The following is a 17,508-nucleotide window of genomic DNA, read 5'->3' as shown; positions in this document are numbered from 1 at the left end:
ACATATGGTATAAGTGTATAACCATATAATAAAAATAAATAGAATTAAAAAGTTATTAAAAAACTTTAAAGAGAGCATAATAATTAATAAAGAAAAAGTAGGGAAAAAATAAATAAAATGCCAAAATAGGGTGTGGACCTAAAAAATAATAAAGGAGGAGCATTAAACAGAAGAAATGTTAGGGTAGTGAGAGAGCAATATAAATATGAACAAGGCACCGACGCATAGACACACAGAGAGTCTGGTCGGGACCTTCCCACCAGTCCAGAGAGCCACACATACAACCATACGCAAGACTCAAGAGTCAGAGACCCTAAAAACCGCTCTTTTCCACAGCGTCTTTACTGTTTACTTAACTGTGGGTTGAAACCGCGGGGGATCTGTTGATAAAAAGTGTTGATACTTGACACTACAACCAACAAACCGAAGAAAGAAATGGCGTCTTCTGTTGGCGGAGCAGCTAGGTACATGGCGTACTCTCCGTCTCCGTCTGCTCCTCCTTCTCCTCACCTCTCCGGCCTCCGCTCAGCCGCTGCCGCCGCCGCCGCTTCCTCCGCCGCTGCACTCCTCGACCAAGAAAAGTACCACTCCCTCGATCTCACTCTCTGTTTGACTTTTCGGTCCGATCGCTTTTTTTTTTTTTCTGCTTAATCTCTCACTGTTTGTGATGTACTGTGAATTACTTCTACTTCGATTTTTAGCTTAAGTGCTTAGTTAGCTTTGGTTCTTATGAATCGGATTTCGATTTTTTTTTTTTTTACATGTGATCTAAATCGGGATTTGAGTTTATTAGTGCAATATCACTTTGATTTAAGTGCTCTTTGCTCAGTTTCACTAATTGAGATTTACTTTGAATTAGTTAATAGTTTGAGTAGCTTAATTTTTTTTTACTTTAATTAACCAAAAAATTGGTTCATAGAATTCAGATTTTGGTTTCTAGTTGATCTAAATCGGATCTGATTATGTTTGTGAAGTTAATCTATGCTCACATTATTGATTTTTGTGTTTATCTCTCAATAATTGCGATTTACTGTAAATTAGTTATTATAGTTTGATTAGCTTAGTTTCTTTCTTTAAATAACAACAACAACAAAAAGTTTCATTTGGATCAGATTTCGGTTTTTATTTGATCTAAATCGGATCGATTTTTGTTTGTTTGTTTGTGAAGTCAATCTAAGCTTGCATTATTGATTTTTGTCTTTATTGTACTCCTTGCTTAGTTTCACTAACTGTGAATTAGTTAAAGCTTGATTAGTTTTATTTTTTATTTTTTTATTATTTTTTTATTTTTTTTAAGTGTTTATAAATGGTTTCCTATTAATTGTTGTGATTCAAGTTTTGGTTTTTGTTTGATCTGCATCAGATTGATTCTATTATTTGTTTTGTATTTTTCTTATTTTGTGTGTGAAGTCTACGGCTTGATGTCAGTTTATTTATTAGTACATTATTGTGCCATTTATGGTTGATTGGTGATCCTTGTAGGTAGTGTCATGCATTGATGCAACTGTGTGAATTCTGATCTGTAATTTGATCTTTGATTTTGACTGGTTTCGGATTTTTCGGTGATAGGTATCTCACTGAGTTATTAGCGGAGCGTCACAAGCTTAGTCCATTTATGCCCGTGCTTCCCAATTGCTATCGCTTGATAAACCAAGGTAAGGTTTGCATTTACAAATTACTGTAGTTTAATATGTATCTTGCCATATCTGGTTATGTGTGATATAAATGGAAACAAAATGTTATTCGGCGTGTAAAAGAGTAGAATTGATGACCAGGAATTCAACTAATTGACAACACACTTTTGAGTTATGTCTAATCATAGATCAACGACTTACCAATTGAGACAACATGATTAATTTTAACGAACTTTTAAAGCACAAATAAATGGTGTAGATGCTGAAGCATGGCCAGATCGGTCCCCCTTGTTGGATTGATGCGTAACCTATTTATGGACTCAAAGTTGTAGAAATTCAGTAGTATTATAAATCAACCAACATAAATGACTAGCTTCATCCTAGGGATAAATGGTTAAAACCAAAATTCCCGAATTTCATTTTGTATTTATTCATGTGTGTTTGGGATAGAAGAATGACTAGTCATAAATTAGAGAATTTGAAGTATTGATTGGTGATTATATTTTGGTGTTATGCTGGCATACGGCCGTTAGAGGATTGTGACATGCATCAATCAACTTTGTCTTATTGATATGTAAAGGTAGGCTACTTCATTTGTATAATATTGGGAAGTCACTTCACGTTCTTTGATAACCTCATTTAAATGGTTAGAAATTAACTCTCTTGATTCAGATCATAGTATTCCTTCCTTTCAATTGTCTGTGGACTCGCAAGTACTTAGCATGGGTGGATATAAGTAGTTTAGGGTGATTAGTGCATTGCAGATTGGAGATTTTCATCAATATCTCCAACTCTACAATATGTTGGTGTATGCCATAATGAAGACTATGAACATTAATTTATTGATTAATTTAAGGCTCAAAGGGTTATTATTACGAATTATGCTTAGTATTAGGTATCTAATAGGACCAATTAGAGGAGCTTCTGTGATTTATGGCTTTGTAGCGTATATGGGCAAAAGAAATCCAAATTAGGGTGATTTGAGCTTCATTGTATAACTAATTCACTTTTATGCTAATAAAAAAACAAAGGTTAAGAAGATTTATGATATCATATAAGTGATTTAAGTATTTAACTAATATGAGGTGTTCCTTCCTTTCGAATCTGTAGTAATAAGCTCAATACTAGAAAATGGGGATAGGCTGATGACTTTTAGTTCAAATGGCACCTCTCTCCTTGTGGCTCTGGTTTGACAATGGAGGTTTATGAATCCTTCTACTTCAAATTACATTATAGTTACATAAGATGTTCATGGGAATAAATTTTGAATATCAGTCTCTGCAATTGTTGTTAGATGCAAACTTAGTATCTTGTGCCTGGCTAGGGTTACTTTAGGATGTGCGGAAAATTAGTACATATCCACCAACATCTCTATCGTCCCTTAGTGGGACGATAGAGTTAAATTGGTATTAGGTTAAGGTTGAAAATTTCAATTAGACAGTTCAAAGTTATTTCCCCTTGTCTGGGTTACCCCAACTTCAAAAAAGTATATAAGCTGAGAATATTTGTTAACTGCCTAGCAGCATGGAGGAGGGGCTATTGTACAAACTGGGATGGTAGTCTGGACTTAAAACCTAGTAAAAGTTGTGAAATCTATCTAGAAATTTACCTAAAAAAAATCTATATAGTTTGTGATACAAGATTCAAGAGAGCACTTTAGGTTGGTCTTTAAAGCCTTGTTCTATAAAAAAAAAAGCCTAGTGCACGTTGAGGTCTGGGTAATTTGGTTTCCTATGGTTGGGGGATATTTCTCTAACAACTATATGGTCTGTCAGACACTGTAGCTGAAATATTTGTTTTCTATGTTCAAGTGCTAGGGACTCCATTATAGCAGCTAGATCACATTTAGCTCAGGATTCCACCTTTCCATGCTTAGGGATGATCATGGTAGCAATTTCAGTGGATATGTATTCTTCTGGGGTTTTCTTCACCTGTATGACTATGGATTCTCATGTATGAGTCGTGACTTCTATAGTTTATGCAGTCTAATCTCTAAAATAGTTTTTGCAGATGCCTGACAACGTTCATTTATACCACCAATGAGTTCTAGCTCAAATGACACCTCTTTTACCTATAAGACAAGGTTGGAGGGTGAGGCATGGGTTCGAACCAAGACTCACTGCATGTGTGTGTAACTTACCAATCAAAAGACAATGTTCATTTATATCTGACTTTGCTTTAGTATAACGAGATGTATTAAACTTCATTTTCCTTCTTATTCTTAGAGTGCATTCTTTATAAGATTAAATTTATTTCATGGGGAAAAGCATTAATTTTAACTGACTTAGAAAAATCCGTGTTGTCTGTCCATTTTGTGGTGACTGCTAACTTTTTAACAAATGCTGACTGGTACATCTTATTCTTGAAAATTGACATTTTTGGAGCAGAAATATTGCGTGTAACCACACTGTTGGGGAATGCATCAGTTTTAGGTCAAAGTGGGCTTGAACATGCTAGCCCGTTGGCTTCTGGAGGAATATTTTCGAATGGAGGTGCCGATGTGAACGGATGGGCATCACGGTTCCAATCAGAAGTACGGATACTAACCATTAACATAACCTTTTTTTCCATCTAATTTTACTGTTTTTGTAGAAGTATTACTGACGCGATCATTTCATTTCATACTGACTTATGACATTTATTTGAGTGCTTGTAGATTATGCCACTTTTTGACAGGTGGTTGAAGCTAACATCCTCAAGCAATGTAAAATAGATTTTAGCTTACCATCCTGTTCCAGAAACCTAATAAGATGGTTCTCCATCTCTTCCGTATATTGTTGCGAAGACACTCCTATACTTGAAATATTTGTTAATTTCACTTCTGATGTTAGACTGCAGTTCCTGCTTGTATGGATGTCCTATATGCAGAGCATTGAGCAAGACATTTCCTATTTATATGAGTTTTGAGACTCTGGGAATCGTAAATTTCTCCTGTATAAAGCTGACTGCTGACCATTCAGTTAATGAATATTGTTATTCAGTTTTCCTTATGAGGGTGCTATCTTGTGATATTAATTGACTGGTTTGGGAATTCAAGATTTTACTGATCTAAAATGTTGCTGAAACAGCTGGTCTATCTGACTTTATCTGATGCAAGAAACTGCAACTGTTGAGGCTCCTATTAGTTGTTGAATATGAACATTTAATTCCCATGCTCTATACTTTTAGATTTAGAGCCCTTGAAGTTCAGTCTTCTCTGATATAATTGAATATTAGCACATGTTTTAGTTGTTCTATTGCTAATTTGGTTATAGCATTGTTATTAGTCCTTTGTGTGGTTTTTGGTTTTAAAATATTTTCTTAGAGCTGCTCCCAAGACATTTTACATATTTATACTCTTATGCATGTGCCATGTGAAGCAGGACAGTTCTATTTATCTATTACTAAGTTTTAATGAATCTGGAATAATAATGTGCAGATGTCGGGTTTGATACAGCCTTCATCAGCACAAAACTGGCTGAGTTCTCAATGCAGCTCATCTGGTCTTATTGTCAAAAGAACCCTCAGAGTGGATATCCCTGTCGAAAAATATCCTAATGTACGTATAAACTTCTCTCTCCTGTGTGTTTGCTCATGATTTTTCTTTTCAGCGGTATTTGATGTTGATTTTTATACAGTATAACTTTGTTGGGCGTCTCCTTGGTCCTAGGGGGAACTCTCTCAAGAGGGTGGAAGCAAGTACAGAGTGTCGTGTTCTGATCAGAGGCCGTGGTAGCATTAAGGATCCAACTAGGGTAATAATGAGATTCTCTTCTACTGATGATTGTGTTTACTGAAACTTATATTTTCATCAGTAAATGAGGAACTCTTTAAAATGTTTCATATCATATATCTAGTAAAGTGTGGATGGATGAAGTGAATTAGATTGGAATAATCTCAGGAATAAGTTCCATGAGAAATTTGGAAATTGCACAAGTGCCATTTCTATTTTTCTACACTTCATGCTGGAAACTTGGTGATTATTTATGAATGTGCATTTATTCCAATCTGTATATAAATACACATATATAGACATTGAGCTTTGGCACCAGTAGCTAAGAATAGGGTGGAGAGTGAGATCATGATTTTTAGACTTCTAAACCCAATGGACACACACACATTGCATTGCACAACACAAAGTGTGCAGTTGAACTATCTTGGATGCCACAATGTTCGATATGAATTTATTAACCCTCCCCTCCCCCCACCCCCCCCCCCCCCCTCTCACCCCAAAAAAAAAAAAAAAAATCGAAGTATAATTAATGATCTCTTTAGTTGGTAATTTCAGCATCTCTCATTGCATCAGTGAATAGTTGGAGAGAGCTACATGAATTTAATACAATAAAAAAAGCAAAGGCCATTCACCGTTTGGCCTTTTCTAGCACAAAGGGATTAGGGAACCTTGGCTTTCATGTTGTCTGTTGTTTGTTAATTGAAAAGCTTTCTCTTTTTGGAGAGAGGTGCTAATAAGAAGCTTTGCTAGTTGCTTTTGATTGTTTGGGCTATGTGGACTAATATGGAATGCTTTCGTGACTTTCTTCCAGTTCTCATGTGAAAGTAAATGTGTCAAATCAGACTTGAAACAGACTTTTTAGAATTTTTTTTTTGAGAAATAATTACAATATGCTGCTAACCTTGCAACTCGAATCTTTTCCCCCCAGACTTCCAAGCACTTTGTGTATGGAGAGGTGCCAATTAAGCTACAAGGCCTTTGGCAAGACTTTTTAGAAACTTTAAGATCATTCATTTTTCACCTTCCCTTTCTAGAAGCTTCTTGTCACTGCATATAAGAGAAAACTGTTGGGACACTTCTCTGCTATATGAGGCTTTTTTCCTCAGAGGCTTCTATTTCTTAGTGCCTGTTTGTAATGGCTTATTAGTTAGCTTTTTGGGATACATCTTTTTAAAGCGTTTTTTTTTTTTTTTTCTAGGTGTACTTTATTAAAAACACCACTTATTAAAAACACCACTTATTAGAAGGGGATTCACTTTTGAAACTAAGCTGCCCAAATAAACTACCTAAATGGACACATATAGTTGCTAAAGTTCTCGTTTTTTGTGGCACTTGACAATATTTCAAGTGAAATTACAATTTATTATCTTAATCATTTCATTTTTGCATAGTTGCAATTATTTTCTTTGCAGAAAACTGCCTGAGCTTAGGCTGTTAATGCCGTATCACCACTTGAGATCTGATTCCTGCTTTTCACATGTATTGTGAGAATATCAAAATATTGATTGCTGTGTTGCTTCTGTTTTAAAGGAAGAGATGATGAGGGGAAAACCAGGGTATGAGCATTTGAATGAACCTCTCCATATTTTAGTTGAGGCAGAACTACCAGTTGAAATAATCGATGCTCGACTAATGCAAGCACGTGAGATACTTGAAGACTTACTGAAGCCTGTGGTAAGTTTTCTTTCTGCTCCTCTTGTAAATCCTATTCATTCGTGTTGAATTTAATTTTTCCTTATTTGGATTAATCTGGGCTTACATGGTTCTTTCTATTTTCCTTATTTAGGATGAAACTCATGATTTCTACAAGAAACAGCAGCTACGAGAGCTAGCAATGATCAATGGTACACTTCGTGAGGAGGGTTCTCCTATGTCTGGTTCAGTTTCCCCCTTCCACAACAGCCTCGGTATGAAGAGGGCAAAGACCAGGGGCTAATGAATCCCCATTCTTAAAAGGCTTTTGGAGCTAGTGTGTTAGTTTCTGCAAGTAAACAGCAATTCCCATGCTGTAGGTGTTGCCATCCCAGCCAATGCCTCCAACTGCCATCGGGGCACTGGCACTACTGTGTGCCAGTTCTAACTTGTTTCTATATCAAGTGTGTTTCTCTTCTGTAAGGTGGAGGCTAAGACACAGTGTTACTTAGTAAAGGACTACATTAAGTACCGGGTTTATGCTTGTGTGTGTTGCGTTTAGGTTGTTTGGTTGGGGCATTTCCCCTCCAAAGCTGTCTTTATGTTATTAGGTTATAATATAAGTTTGAGATGGCGATTTTGTTTATGGTAATGGGGGATATCTATTGGGGAAGTGAAGGTATGGTCTGTATACGAGCGAGGCAAAAAAACAATGATCTATCCTGTTGCGTGTGGTCTGGGTTGGAATGTTTTTGTATTTATGAAGTGTAGTGCTTAGATTTGATTATAAAGCATTTTTTGATATCTGCTATAGCTTTTCCTCCATTTTAATGCAATCTTGCAGCATCAACTCTTTAAGAATTGTCAGACCGCAGCGATGCATTGTTGTTTCCTGCTTGTTTAATGAATGTCTTAAAGAGTCTAATTTATGGAATTAGATGCATTATTTGGTATTAGTTATTCAAGGAAAAAGTGTTTAGTTTGCAACGATGTTTAACTGGTGATCATGCTCTTTCTTTTGGCTGGTACCTGATAGTTTGTAGAAACAACTATTGTACCTTTTTAGCCCCAATTGTCAGTGGGGGTTTGGCTTTTGGTCGAGGGGAAGGGGCAAGATATGGGATCCACAGCCAGTGATCCCATTATGTCATCCCAACAAGACTTGTCAGTTGTCACATTATTTACTATTTGTGGTCCTAGACTTTTTCCTCGACTTGTCACATTATTTACTATTCAAAGATGTTTTAGATACCAAATTTTTTGTCAAGGATTCAAACCTCCTCTCCAGAATGGGTTATAAGTTAGGGCCTACACAATAAATGGTGTGAAGTCTCAAAAAAAAAAAAAAAATTCACACGGCAGAATCTTAAGATATGAATTTAAGGAATAACACTTAAGTACCGTACTTAAGTCTTGCTCATATATATATATATATATATATATTAAAAGTGGTTTGTTTACTTTATTGATATAGCATCCTTATATGCTAAGAAAATTACTGAAGTATATTGTGTTGAAAAAGAAAGGCCTTAAGGCAGCTTATCATATCTAAGAAGATACAAAAATTTCACGGACGATTAACCGATGCTGCCATTTTTCCAACATTCTTCTGTAATTTTGACAATGGTTGGTGATTTTTTAAATTTTATAATAGCAATTTCATGAAACTTTTAGAAATTTATTTGATGAAAAAATATTAAAGATTGTTTGCTCACTTGATTAATATCAGGTTTAAAGAATATAAATGAATGTGATAGGAACAAAAATCCTTACCTGCTAAGTCAATGCACGAACATGTATTGTAAGGAAAAAAAAAAGATGTGCTACTTTATAAATGGTGAAGCACATTGGTCGATAAGTAAATTGTGTAATAACTTATAAGAGGAGGCAAATCCACTGTGTGACTCACCCCCCACCCCCAAAAAATAAAAGAAAAAAAAAATTCTGATCACAATATTCAAAAAATAATAAAAATAAGACTTCCATTCATTAGCTCTCCTTCATGCATGACTACAGGAAATCGTTTCAAATTCATCCTGAAGCAGATAACAGTTGCATGGAGTTCTATACCTGACTATATACATTCCAAATTCAAGGAAGTAATGGAGATTTAATTATACATGTTTATATCAACATGGCAATTATTGGAAAAACAAACATGAAGGAACTTTGAAAGCCTGAGAAGCTTCAATACCAGGCATCATAATCAGCAACATCTGGAGAGACTCGAAAGATATTGATTAATTCAGACCTTCTCTCCGCCTTCTTCCTCGTCCTCATTGTCATCAATTCCAACCCAACCGGTGAATGCAAAAAGAAATTCTTTGAAGTTCACCATTCCATTTTTATCCCAATCCATCTCTTCTGCAAAAGTAAAATAAACTCATTGACTTAAATTAATTATGAAGGTCACTAGTTTGCATCAGAGTGGCTAAATCACATCCAGTGAATGCATAGTAGGTTCATACATGCTTCAAAACATGTTTAACCTCTAATCACTTGATGGGAAATGCAAATCTACATGGATGCAACGCATCATTGTTAACATATAATGTCAGACTCAAGAACATTCAGGTTCAGCTGTTCATTGAACTGTGAGTTTCTCTATGAAAATCATCTACGTTACAGCATTACTACAAATAGATCAAGACAACAGGTGGACAATAGTATTGAAAAATACTGCGTGCTAGCTAAGGTAAACCCCAAGAAGCCTATACGCCAACTTCATCAATATAGATATCTATGAGACCTAGGGAATTAAGATTTCCAAGCAATACAAATCAATATGAAGCCAATTTTGAAATTCTTTAGAAAGAAAAAAACACTTATACAATCTAGTTTGACCATCAAATGTGGCACCACAAAACCATCTCATCAATATAGATATCCATGAGACCTAGGGAATTAAGATTTCCAAGCAATACAAATCAATATGAAGCCAATTTCGAAATTCTTTAGAAAGAAAAAAACGCTTATACAATCTAGTTTGACCATCAAATGTGGCACCACAAAACCATCTGTTAGTGATGCAGGTTTCCTTCACGTAAAATGCTTGCACATTAGCATATGAATCTCTTTACTTCATGTGTACAAGTTAGGCACAGGGAGAGAGAGAGAGAGAGAGAGAGAGAGAGAGAGAGAGAGAGAGAGAGAGAGAGAGAGAGAGAGAGAGAGAGTACCAAATCTTTTCATGGCTATTTGTCCAGAACCTTCCCCTGATGTAGTTTCATTAATGGCTTGGACCATCTCACTCTTACTGACATAACCATCCTTGTTCTTGTCCAAGAAGACGAATGCATCTACCAATGTTTCAAATGTGGCCTCCAGATCGGGCATTCCCACCCGTGCTTTCTAGCAATGTCAAGGAATACAAGAAGAAGAAGAGGAAAGAAATACAGGAAAACATTTATTTCCTCATGATGGCAAGATGATAATCTTATAATCTGCTCCTTTTACATGACTCACATTTTTCAATCATCACTCAACTGACACAAAGCATTGATTTGAGTTTTCAAGGAGAATATCAAGAAAAAGTCACTCTACGGACAGTCTTTGGTGATTCTTCAAAATTGGTGGAAGGATTAAATTAACCCCTCCAAAAGCCCACCCCAAAAAGAACACTTTAACCTCCAAGGTAATTAGGAACTTATAAGCACATTTTCTTTGCAAAAAATATATCTTTATAAAGACGGGACCAACTAGAACAAATATACATGTACGTTTACTTCACCAGGAGAAAGATATAGGCATACTGCAGAAAAATTCAGGACATCACATACCATGAATGTATAGCCCTTTATTTCAAATTGATAAATGATCTGTTCAATGCAAAGAGACCTATAATCTAGTCACAGGAAACAGGAAAGTGCATGTATCTGCTAATAGAATAATATAGTACAATAACAACAACCTAGCCTTAGTCCCAGAATTTTAGGGTTGGGCATGGATCCCAACGGGCTAGTCAAGGTCGGCCACATGTATTCTTTTCCACTGTTCTATTCTATCTAAAGTTATACACTGGTATATCTCCTTAATTTACATGTCCATTTTCACTGTTTTTTACAATTGTAAAAAATATAGTAAGGCAGAAGGCATATGAAATATGACTCCCTTCTCTAAATGATAGAAGATATTAGGCTTTTATCTGCCAAACATCTATTATTTATAGGCTTCATGTTTCAGCTGTCATGTAAAAGGAAACTTAAAAGAAACTGAACAGATAAAAGATTTCAGGATACAGCATGAAGGGTAGCCGCATCATCTTTGAGAAGATAGACAAGACAGAGAAGTACAATGAACTCATTGAAATCTATTCCCTTGTCCTCATTAATATCACATGCCTGAAAGAGATCATTGATTTCCTCTTCTGTACATGAAATTTCCAACTTATGGAAACTTTTTTTCAACTCCTCATAATCAATTGCACCATTTGAATCCTCATCTACAATTAAAATAATGAAAACACACGTCTAAGTAGCTATTAAATAAATAAATAATATATATATGTACACCTATAAGAGTAACATGTGTGCGCGTGTGAGTAAATCATACAAAAAAACAAGAAAGCCATTCTTCGTAGCAGTTATAAGGGGAAAAAAAATGTAGGAGTAGATGGTTTTGCGTGTTGCTGTGTATGTTTTCAGAAAAAGTTAACACTTGGGCACCATCAGGATATAGGGGCTACCAAATAAATTTAAGTTCAGTAGTAGAAAATAAATACATATTTCTACAAAGTAGTTTTCTATGGTAAAACTCAAAAAGAATGATCCCCAACCCTAAAAAGAGTCTGATGTAAGATGGTCAGTTATATATGGTTATTTTATAAGCTGTTTCATTCAGCCTCTTAACATATTACATATCTATCCAAACAAGTCATTGATGCATAACTTTTTATTTCATTGATACGGTTTGACAACATTTAATTTATGGTCATGAATTTTGGGTTGCAAATAGAAATTATCTACTGCTAATGTTCAGCAAGCAAATGAACAGAAGTTTACCTACCAAATTGCTTAAAAATAACTTTGCAATTTCTTAAGCTCTCATCAATTTTTGGGAATTTCAAGATTATGCTGTTGAATGACTTCATGGAAGTTCCAGCAGCCGCCCTACGCTTCATAGCTTCAACCGTTTTGGCTTCAAGCTTTGTTTCAGGTTTTGAGACCTTTTTTGGTGATTCACTCTTTCCCACTTTATTTCCCATTGTCAGCTAACTAGACCAAATGGGATGCAGGAAACAAGCTAAAAGTATGTGCCACTGCCTACCCACACCAGGAAAAACAAAAGTGAGAAAATATTTGGGTAATTGCAGCACAAGACGAATCAATTGTGAAACATACAGAAAAATTAATTCAGTCTATAAAGTAAACATGTTAATAACTGTTCAAACAGATGAAACAAATATCCAACAAATGGCAAGATTCATAAGCACTGGTATGATCCCAAACTCATTAGATTGTGTTCACTACCAAATTCATATATTTCGTTTAATTGCTTCTGAAACACACATATTCACCAACTATAAGACATGGCAATATGTGAATGGACAGTGAATCTTATAGATGTTGCAATACAACAGAGTACAGTTTACATCCTGATGATATGGCTCTACTAGTTGATTGATCTTTATCTTCGTTGACTAACCAATGAATTTGAAACACAACCCTCCACACTGAAATCCTTGTTGATGTAGGAAAGCCTAAATTAGCTTTAATATTTCTTGGCCTTAGATGAGGACATGCAGGAAAAGAAAATTTTTCCAACAATAAAGCTCACCTCACACAATTCATAAACTTGTCATAACTATGGTTTGGCAATTCCAATGCTTGAAAGTTCCAAAATTGAAAAAGAGAGAAAAAAAAAGCATAAGAAAGAAAGAGATATAAAGTGTAGCAAGCCAAATAACCAAGTACCTTTCCAGCTCCTCTTACAGATAATAAGATCAGAAGCAGCAACAGGAATCAAGAACCCAAAAATATGTCACTATGGAAATGGCTTCTCTTGCAACCTGTTAGAAAAATGAAAGCACCCAACCAAACAAAGAAAACAGAAAAGTAACCAGAAGAGAAAAAGACAGAAAGAAGCAGAAACAAGAGGTGCAGTTTGTTGAAAAGCCAGTTTCTACACAAGGAGGTTGCAAAGGTTTGTGAAAGATCTAAGACAAAGTTGAGGATATGAGAAGTGGGGGGGTTTGGTTTGTTAACTCAGTTTGAGGGGGACCCTTTCATGTCTTATTGGAGCTTTAAATCTTTTGATCCAATATTTGTGCTCCACCCACCACGTATTGTCGTGCTTCACCATCTAATTCGATTTCTAAGGCGCTTTCTCACGGTTACAACCTTCGCTGACTTTCCATACACGTACAAAAACAGAGCAGATCAACAAAAATAAATTAATAAATAAAAAGAAGTTCAGAATATAGAATAAATATATGCTTTTTGGGTATTGAAAATTGAAGAATGAAAATAATTTTTAATGAGATTGTGAGGTCCAACTTCCCATGCAGTGGTCTAGATATTGAAGCCACAAATATTTATTAGTGTGGCAGCACTTTTATGCAAGTTCACGCACACCAAAATGTTATCTTTATTTAATGATTATCAAATTTAATTATGTAATTCATTAGTTTATGCAATTATATGCTTAAATTTAGTAAGAAATCTAAAATAGAGTACCTGAAAATTATATCCAAATTTTTTTTTTTGATTAAAAAAAGGGGTCAAAGAAGTTGCAAATTACAAAGATGTATTTGAAAATTTTCTAAAAAGTGTATATAAGGTAGTTCATTAAAATACCTCGCCAAAAATAGCAAATAAAATTAGCTCATGATGTATTGATCATTGTTACATGGCTGTCACAAATCACAATTCAAAGCATATATTATGTCTAAGATAATCTTAACCTGCCATTTTTTTTTTTTATAATTATTTTATGGAATACACTGCCATTTTTTGATGACTGTGATGTGTGGAATCAATGACTCATATGATGCCTATTTTTTTTTAGGGTCATGCTAACGAGTGCCCTTAAGGCATTGGTTAACAATCCATTTTAGAAAAGTTTTGACATCATTTTTATGGGAAATGAAAAAAATGTCAAAATATTAATTGTTTTTTTTTTTTTTTCCTTTTCCCATAAAAACTTGTGCGCGCGAGAAATGAGGTTGATGAACCGACCCTCACTTGGGCTCACAATCTATTTGTAGTGTGGGCTTTGGGTTTCTTACCTTAGGTAGTTCCTAACACAAATACCTAACACAGTAACCTCTCCTTACGAATTCCCCTACTCTCACTGCTATTATTTTTTTGTTGCCTCTCTCACTCCCTTTTTTCTTAGTTTCCTATGTAACCATTCAACAACCACCTTTCTTCCTCAGCTTCTCATATTTATAGCGTAAAATTAGTGGAAGAGTTATGATTACCCTAGGTTGTTAGTGGGCAAGGGGGTCCAATTCCATTGCTTCTAAGTGGGTTTTTAGTTGGGAGTGGGAGTGGTGGTTTTGGAACTAGTTCCCACCTCAAGAAGGATGCTCAGCAGCGATATTCCCTAAGGAAATACCGGGTAGTTGAGGTATATCATCCTCGAGCAGTCACGTTCCCGATCAAGATGTGACTAATCGGGCAAGTCCTAGATTACGAACCATGACGTGTATGAAATTGCTTGCATAATGGGCTTTGGATCGAGCCTAGTGGCATGGGGCCCAGGCTCATTGCTTCAGCAGGCCTGGGGCCCAGCTTCAAACAAAGGGGTAAGAACCATAGGCCTCACTGTAGGATTAAAGTTCAAGGCCCAAATGGGCCTAGGGATCCCGTGCCGTACAAAACTTTTTTTAAATGGATTATTAATCAATACCCTAAAAGCATTCGTTTGCATTTTTTATTTTTATTATTATCTAATTACAATGTGTGGTGTGGGAGTAATCATGGACTATGGGACATATTATTGATTTATTTACTCCCACTATAACTAGATAGGTCCCCATATATACATTGCATTCCTTGTGTATTCCTTTTTGTCCACAAGATTTTTTTTTATTTCTCAAAGAAGTGCCTTTAAGGCATTGATTAACAATCAATTTTAGGAAAGTTTTAACACCACAGACCACATTTATAAAAAATGAAAAAAACTGTCAAAATATTAATTGTTTTTTTTCCTTTTTCCCATAAATTTTTTTTAAAATGGATTATTAATCAATACCCTAAAGACATTCGCTAGCATTTCTCTTTTTTTTTTTTTTTTTTTTTATTTTTATTATCTAATTACAATGTGTGGTTTGTGGGAGTAATCATGGACTATGGGACATATTATTGATTTATTTACTCCCACATAACTAGATAGGTCCCCATATATACATGGCATTCGTTGTGTATTCCTTTGTCCACAAGTTTTTTTTTTTTTTTTCTCAAATGAGTGTCTTTAAAGCACTGGTTAACAATCCATTTTATGAAAGTTTTGACACCACATTTATAAAAAATTAAAAAAATTGTCAAAATATTAATTGTTTTTTTTTCCTTTTCCCATAAAAACTTTTTTTAAATAGATTATTAATCAATGCCCTAAAGACATTCGTTAGCATTGTTTTTTTATCTAATTACAATTTGTGGTTTGTGGAAGTAATCATGGACTATGGGACATATTATCGATTTATTTACTCCCACTATAATTAGATAGGTCCCCATATATACATGACATTCCTTGTGTATTCCTTTTTGTCCACAAGATTTTTTTTATTTCTCAAATGGACAAATTGCTAACTTGACCCAACTGTGTTAAACAATCCAGACTTATCTCAAGTTTCAAGACACGTTTGGTCATGAGCTTCATTGGTTTTTCTTTTCCAATAAAGTGAATGTGACTTCCACTCTAATTATGCTTTGGTATATTCATTTGCTTTTAACATTGATTTATAATTTTGGCCAAACTACAATTTTGTTCCATAGATATTTGTGATAGTTTCAGTTTCATCTTTATTTATTAAATTGTGTCAGTTTTGTTTTAACTTTCAAAATCAAGTCTATGAACTTTGATTCTAAAAGTTAAAAGATGAATGGACACAATTAATATTTGAGGAATGAAATTAACACAATGAAATATATCTTTATAAAATTGAAATTATCCCGTTATTAAAATACCAAAAATGCATTTTTACATTTTTCTTAATAACCTTGGAACTTGGCCTAAAGTTTCTAAATTATTCTTGGTGGGACACAAAAGTTGTGTTGGGGCTCAAAATGATCTTTTCAGTACAGTCCACTTTTTCAAACTTCCTTTATGTTTGTTTTACTATTCTAAAATCATATCTTATATTTTTACCGGAACAAGGATAAGTTAATTAAATTAGAGATATTTTTAAAGGTAAAAAAAGTAATAACTAACTTTCTAAATCCTTTTAATAGGTAAAGATGAAATCTTTTAATATATAGAGAAAATAAGAAATTTGAACTATTCTTATATATATATATAAAAAAAAAAAAAAACTTGCTAAGGTTCTTTCTCTTTTTTTTTTTTTTCATTATTTTTAAAAAAACTAAAAAGAAAGAAATTTGAACTCTTCTAATATATTAGAAATTTGCTATAAAAACACCTTTAATATGACAGTTTTTAAATTCTTTAAACCTAACATCCTCATGAGAAAACAAATCTAGAATCTTGATATCCACCTTCTCAAGGACTCTAAGCATTCTCTGTTGATTTGGGGTTTGGATTTTTTTTTTTTTCTGGTTTCTTTTATAAATAACTTTTTTTAAAAAAAATTAATAAATAAATAAATAAATAAAATTTAAAATCAATCCAAAATGACATCGTTTTGGGGTGTTAATGGCAGTGATGGATGGTTGTTTAACGAAGGACTAAATTGACGAGTTTTGAAAGTTAGAGGATTGAATGACTAAATGCAAACTTAGATGACTGAAATGAAAAATGATAAAACTTAGAGGGTAAGTTTTGCAAATAATAATAATTCAATAGTTATAATAAGGGAGGGGGAGATTTGAATCCTAAATGTCACTAAAAGGTGCCAACCAATTGAGCTATAAAACTCTTAGCCACATTTATGATATTAATTGGCTAATGAAAGATCCACTTGAATTAACTTTTACAAATGTTTAAAACTTAGGAAAGAAGCAAATCAATGTGTGTAAGAGAGGGGGAATGTGCCAAAGAGAACTTATACCTGCCAAAGTTTTATGATTGTGGAGGAAAAAAAGTGTGACTGATGTATAAATAAAGTTGGTCTATTATTTCTTCTCGAAAAAAAAAATTGGCCTATTATGTTCAACTCTTTTACTACCTGACCAAAAAAAGAAGAAAAGTAAAAAATAACTATGGCATTAGGAGAACTCTTTTAGGTTGGATCCTATTAAGGACCTTCTTTCCGTTATTCTCAGGGCTGATGTAAGAAGGTGTGGGTTCTTATTTTGGACAGTACCCAAGCCCAAGTAGAAACAAGAATTCTGGGCCTTATACTTGTTGTTTGGTGGACTGAGCTTGGTTCGCCGCAGCTATATTGGGCTGATTACTAATCAAGTTGTG

At 34.4% G+C, this 17,508-nt stretch overlaps 2 protein-coding genes across 4 annotated transcripts; one reads left to right on the top strand and one right to left on the bottom strand.

The window, feature by feature from the left end:
• Positions 1-205: 205 nt before the first annotated feature.
• LOC126694098 (KH domain-containing protein At5g56140) lies at positions 206-7,784 on the top strand. 2 transcript variants are annotated; one of them, XM_050390154.1, is made up of 7 exons: positions 206-581; positions 1,570-1,655; positions 4,061-4,167; positions 5,053-5,172; positions 5,252-5,368; positions 6,877-7,020; positions 7,133-7,784. In XM_050390154.1, the coding sequence occupies exons 1-7, from the start codon at positions 436-438 to the stop codon at positions 7,280-7,282; spliced, it is 870 nt and encodes a 289-aa protein (XP_050246111.1). In that variant the 5' UTR covers positions 206-435; the 3' UTR covers positions 7,283-7,784. The 2 variants fall into 2 exon arrangements, with proteins under 2 accessions (XP_050246111.1, XP_050246110.1); XM_050390153.1 differs by having other exon boundaries at positions 208-581; positions 4,022-4,167.
• A 1,159-nt stretch (positions 7,785-8,943) lies between these two features.
• LOC126694097 (probable calcium-binding protein CML21) lies at positions 8,944-13,304 on the bottom strand. Of its 2 annotated transcripts, none has more exons than XM_050390152.1 (5): positions 12,891-13,304; positions 11,983-12,235; positions 11,217-11,419; positions 10,158-10,329; positions 8,944-9,342 (listed from the first exon to the last, which is right to left on the bottom strand). In XM_050390152.1, the coding sequence occupies exons 2-5, from the start codon at positions 12,179-12,181 to the stop codon at positions 9,224-9,226; spliced, it is 693 nt and encodes a 230-aa protein (XP_050246109.1). In that variant the 5' UTR covers positions 12,182-12,235; positions 12,891-13,304; the 3' UTR covers positions 8,944-9,223. The 2 variants fall into 2 exon arrangements, with proteins under 2 accessions (XP_050246109.1, XP_050246108.1); XM_050390151.1 differs by having other exon boundaries at positions 11,983-12,239; positions 12,891-13,303.
• Positions 13,305-17,508: the final 4,204 nt, after the last annotated feature.

The sequence above is a fragment of the Quercus robur genome, chromosome 8, assembly GCF_932294415.1.
Source record: "Quercus robur chromosome 8, dhQueRobu3.1, whole genome shotgun sequence".
NCBI lineage: Eukaryota > Viridiplantae > Streptophyta > Magnoliopsida > Fagales > Fagaceae > Quercus > Quercus robur.
This window is presented reverse-complemented; position numbering and strand designations above follow the sequence as displayed.

Coding starts and splice junctions, on each gene's coding strand:
- LOC126694097 (XM_050390152.1), bottom strand. CDS start 12,181: ATGGGAAATAAAGTGGGAAAGAGTGAATCACCAAAAAAGGTCTCAAAA. Junction 11,420..11,982: donor AGTTATTTTTAAGCAATTTG/GTAGGTAAACTT, acceptor TTTTAATTGTAG/ATGAGGATTCAAATGGTGCA. Junction 9,343..10,157: donor AATAGCCATGAAAAGATTTG/GTACTCTCTCTC, acceptor TTACTTTTGCAG/AAGAGATGGATTGGGATAAA.
- LOC126694098 (XM_050390153.1), top strand. CDS start 436: ATGGCGTCTTCTGTTGGCGGAGCAGCTAGGTACATGGCGTACTCTCCG. Junction 4,168..5,052: donor CATCACGGTTCCAATCAGAA/GTACGGATACTA, acceptor AATAATGTGCAG/ATGTCGGGTTTGATACAGCC. Junction 5,369..6,876: donor GCATTAAGGATCCAACTAGG/GTAATAATGAGA, acceptor TCTGTTTTAAAG/GAAGAGATGATGAGGGGAAA.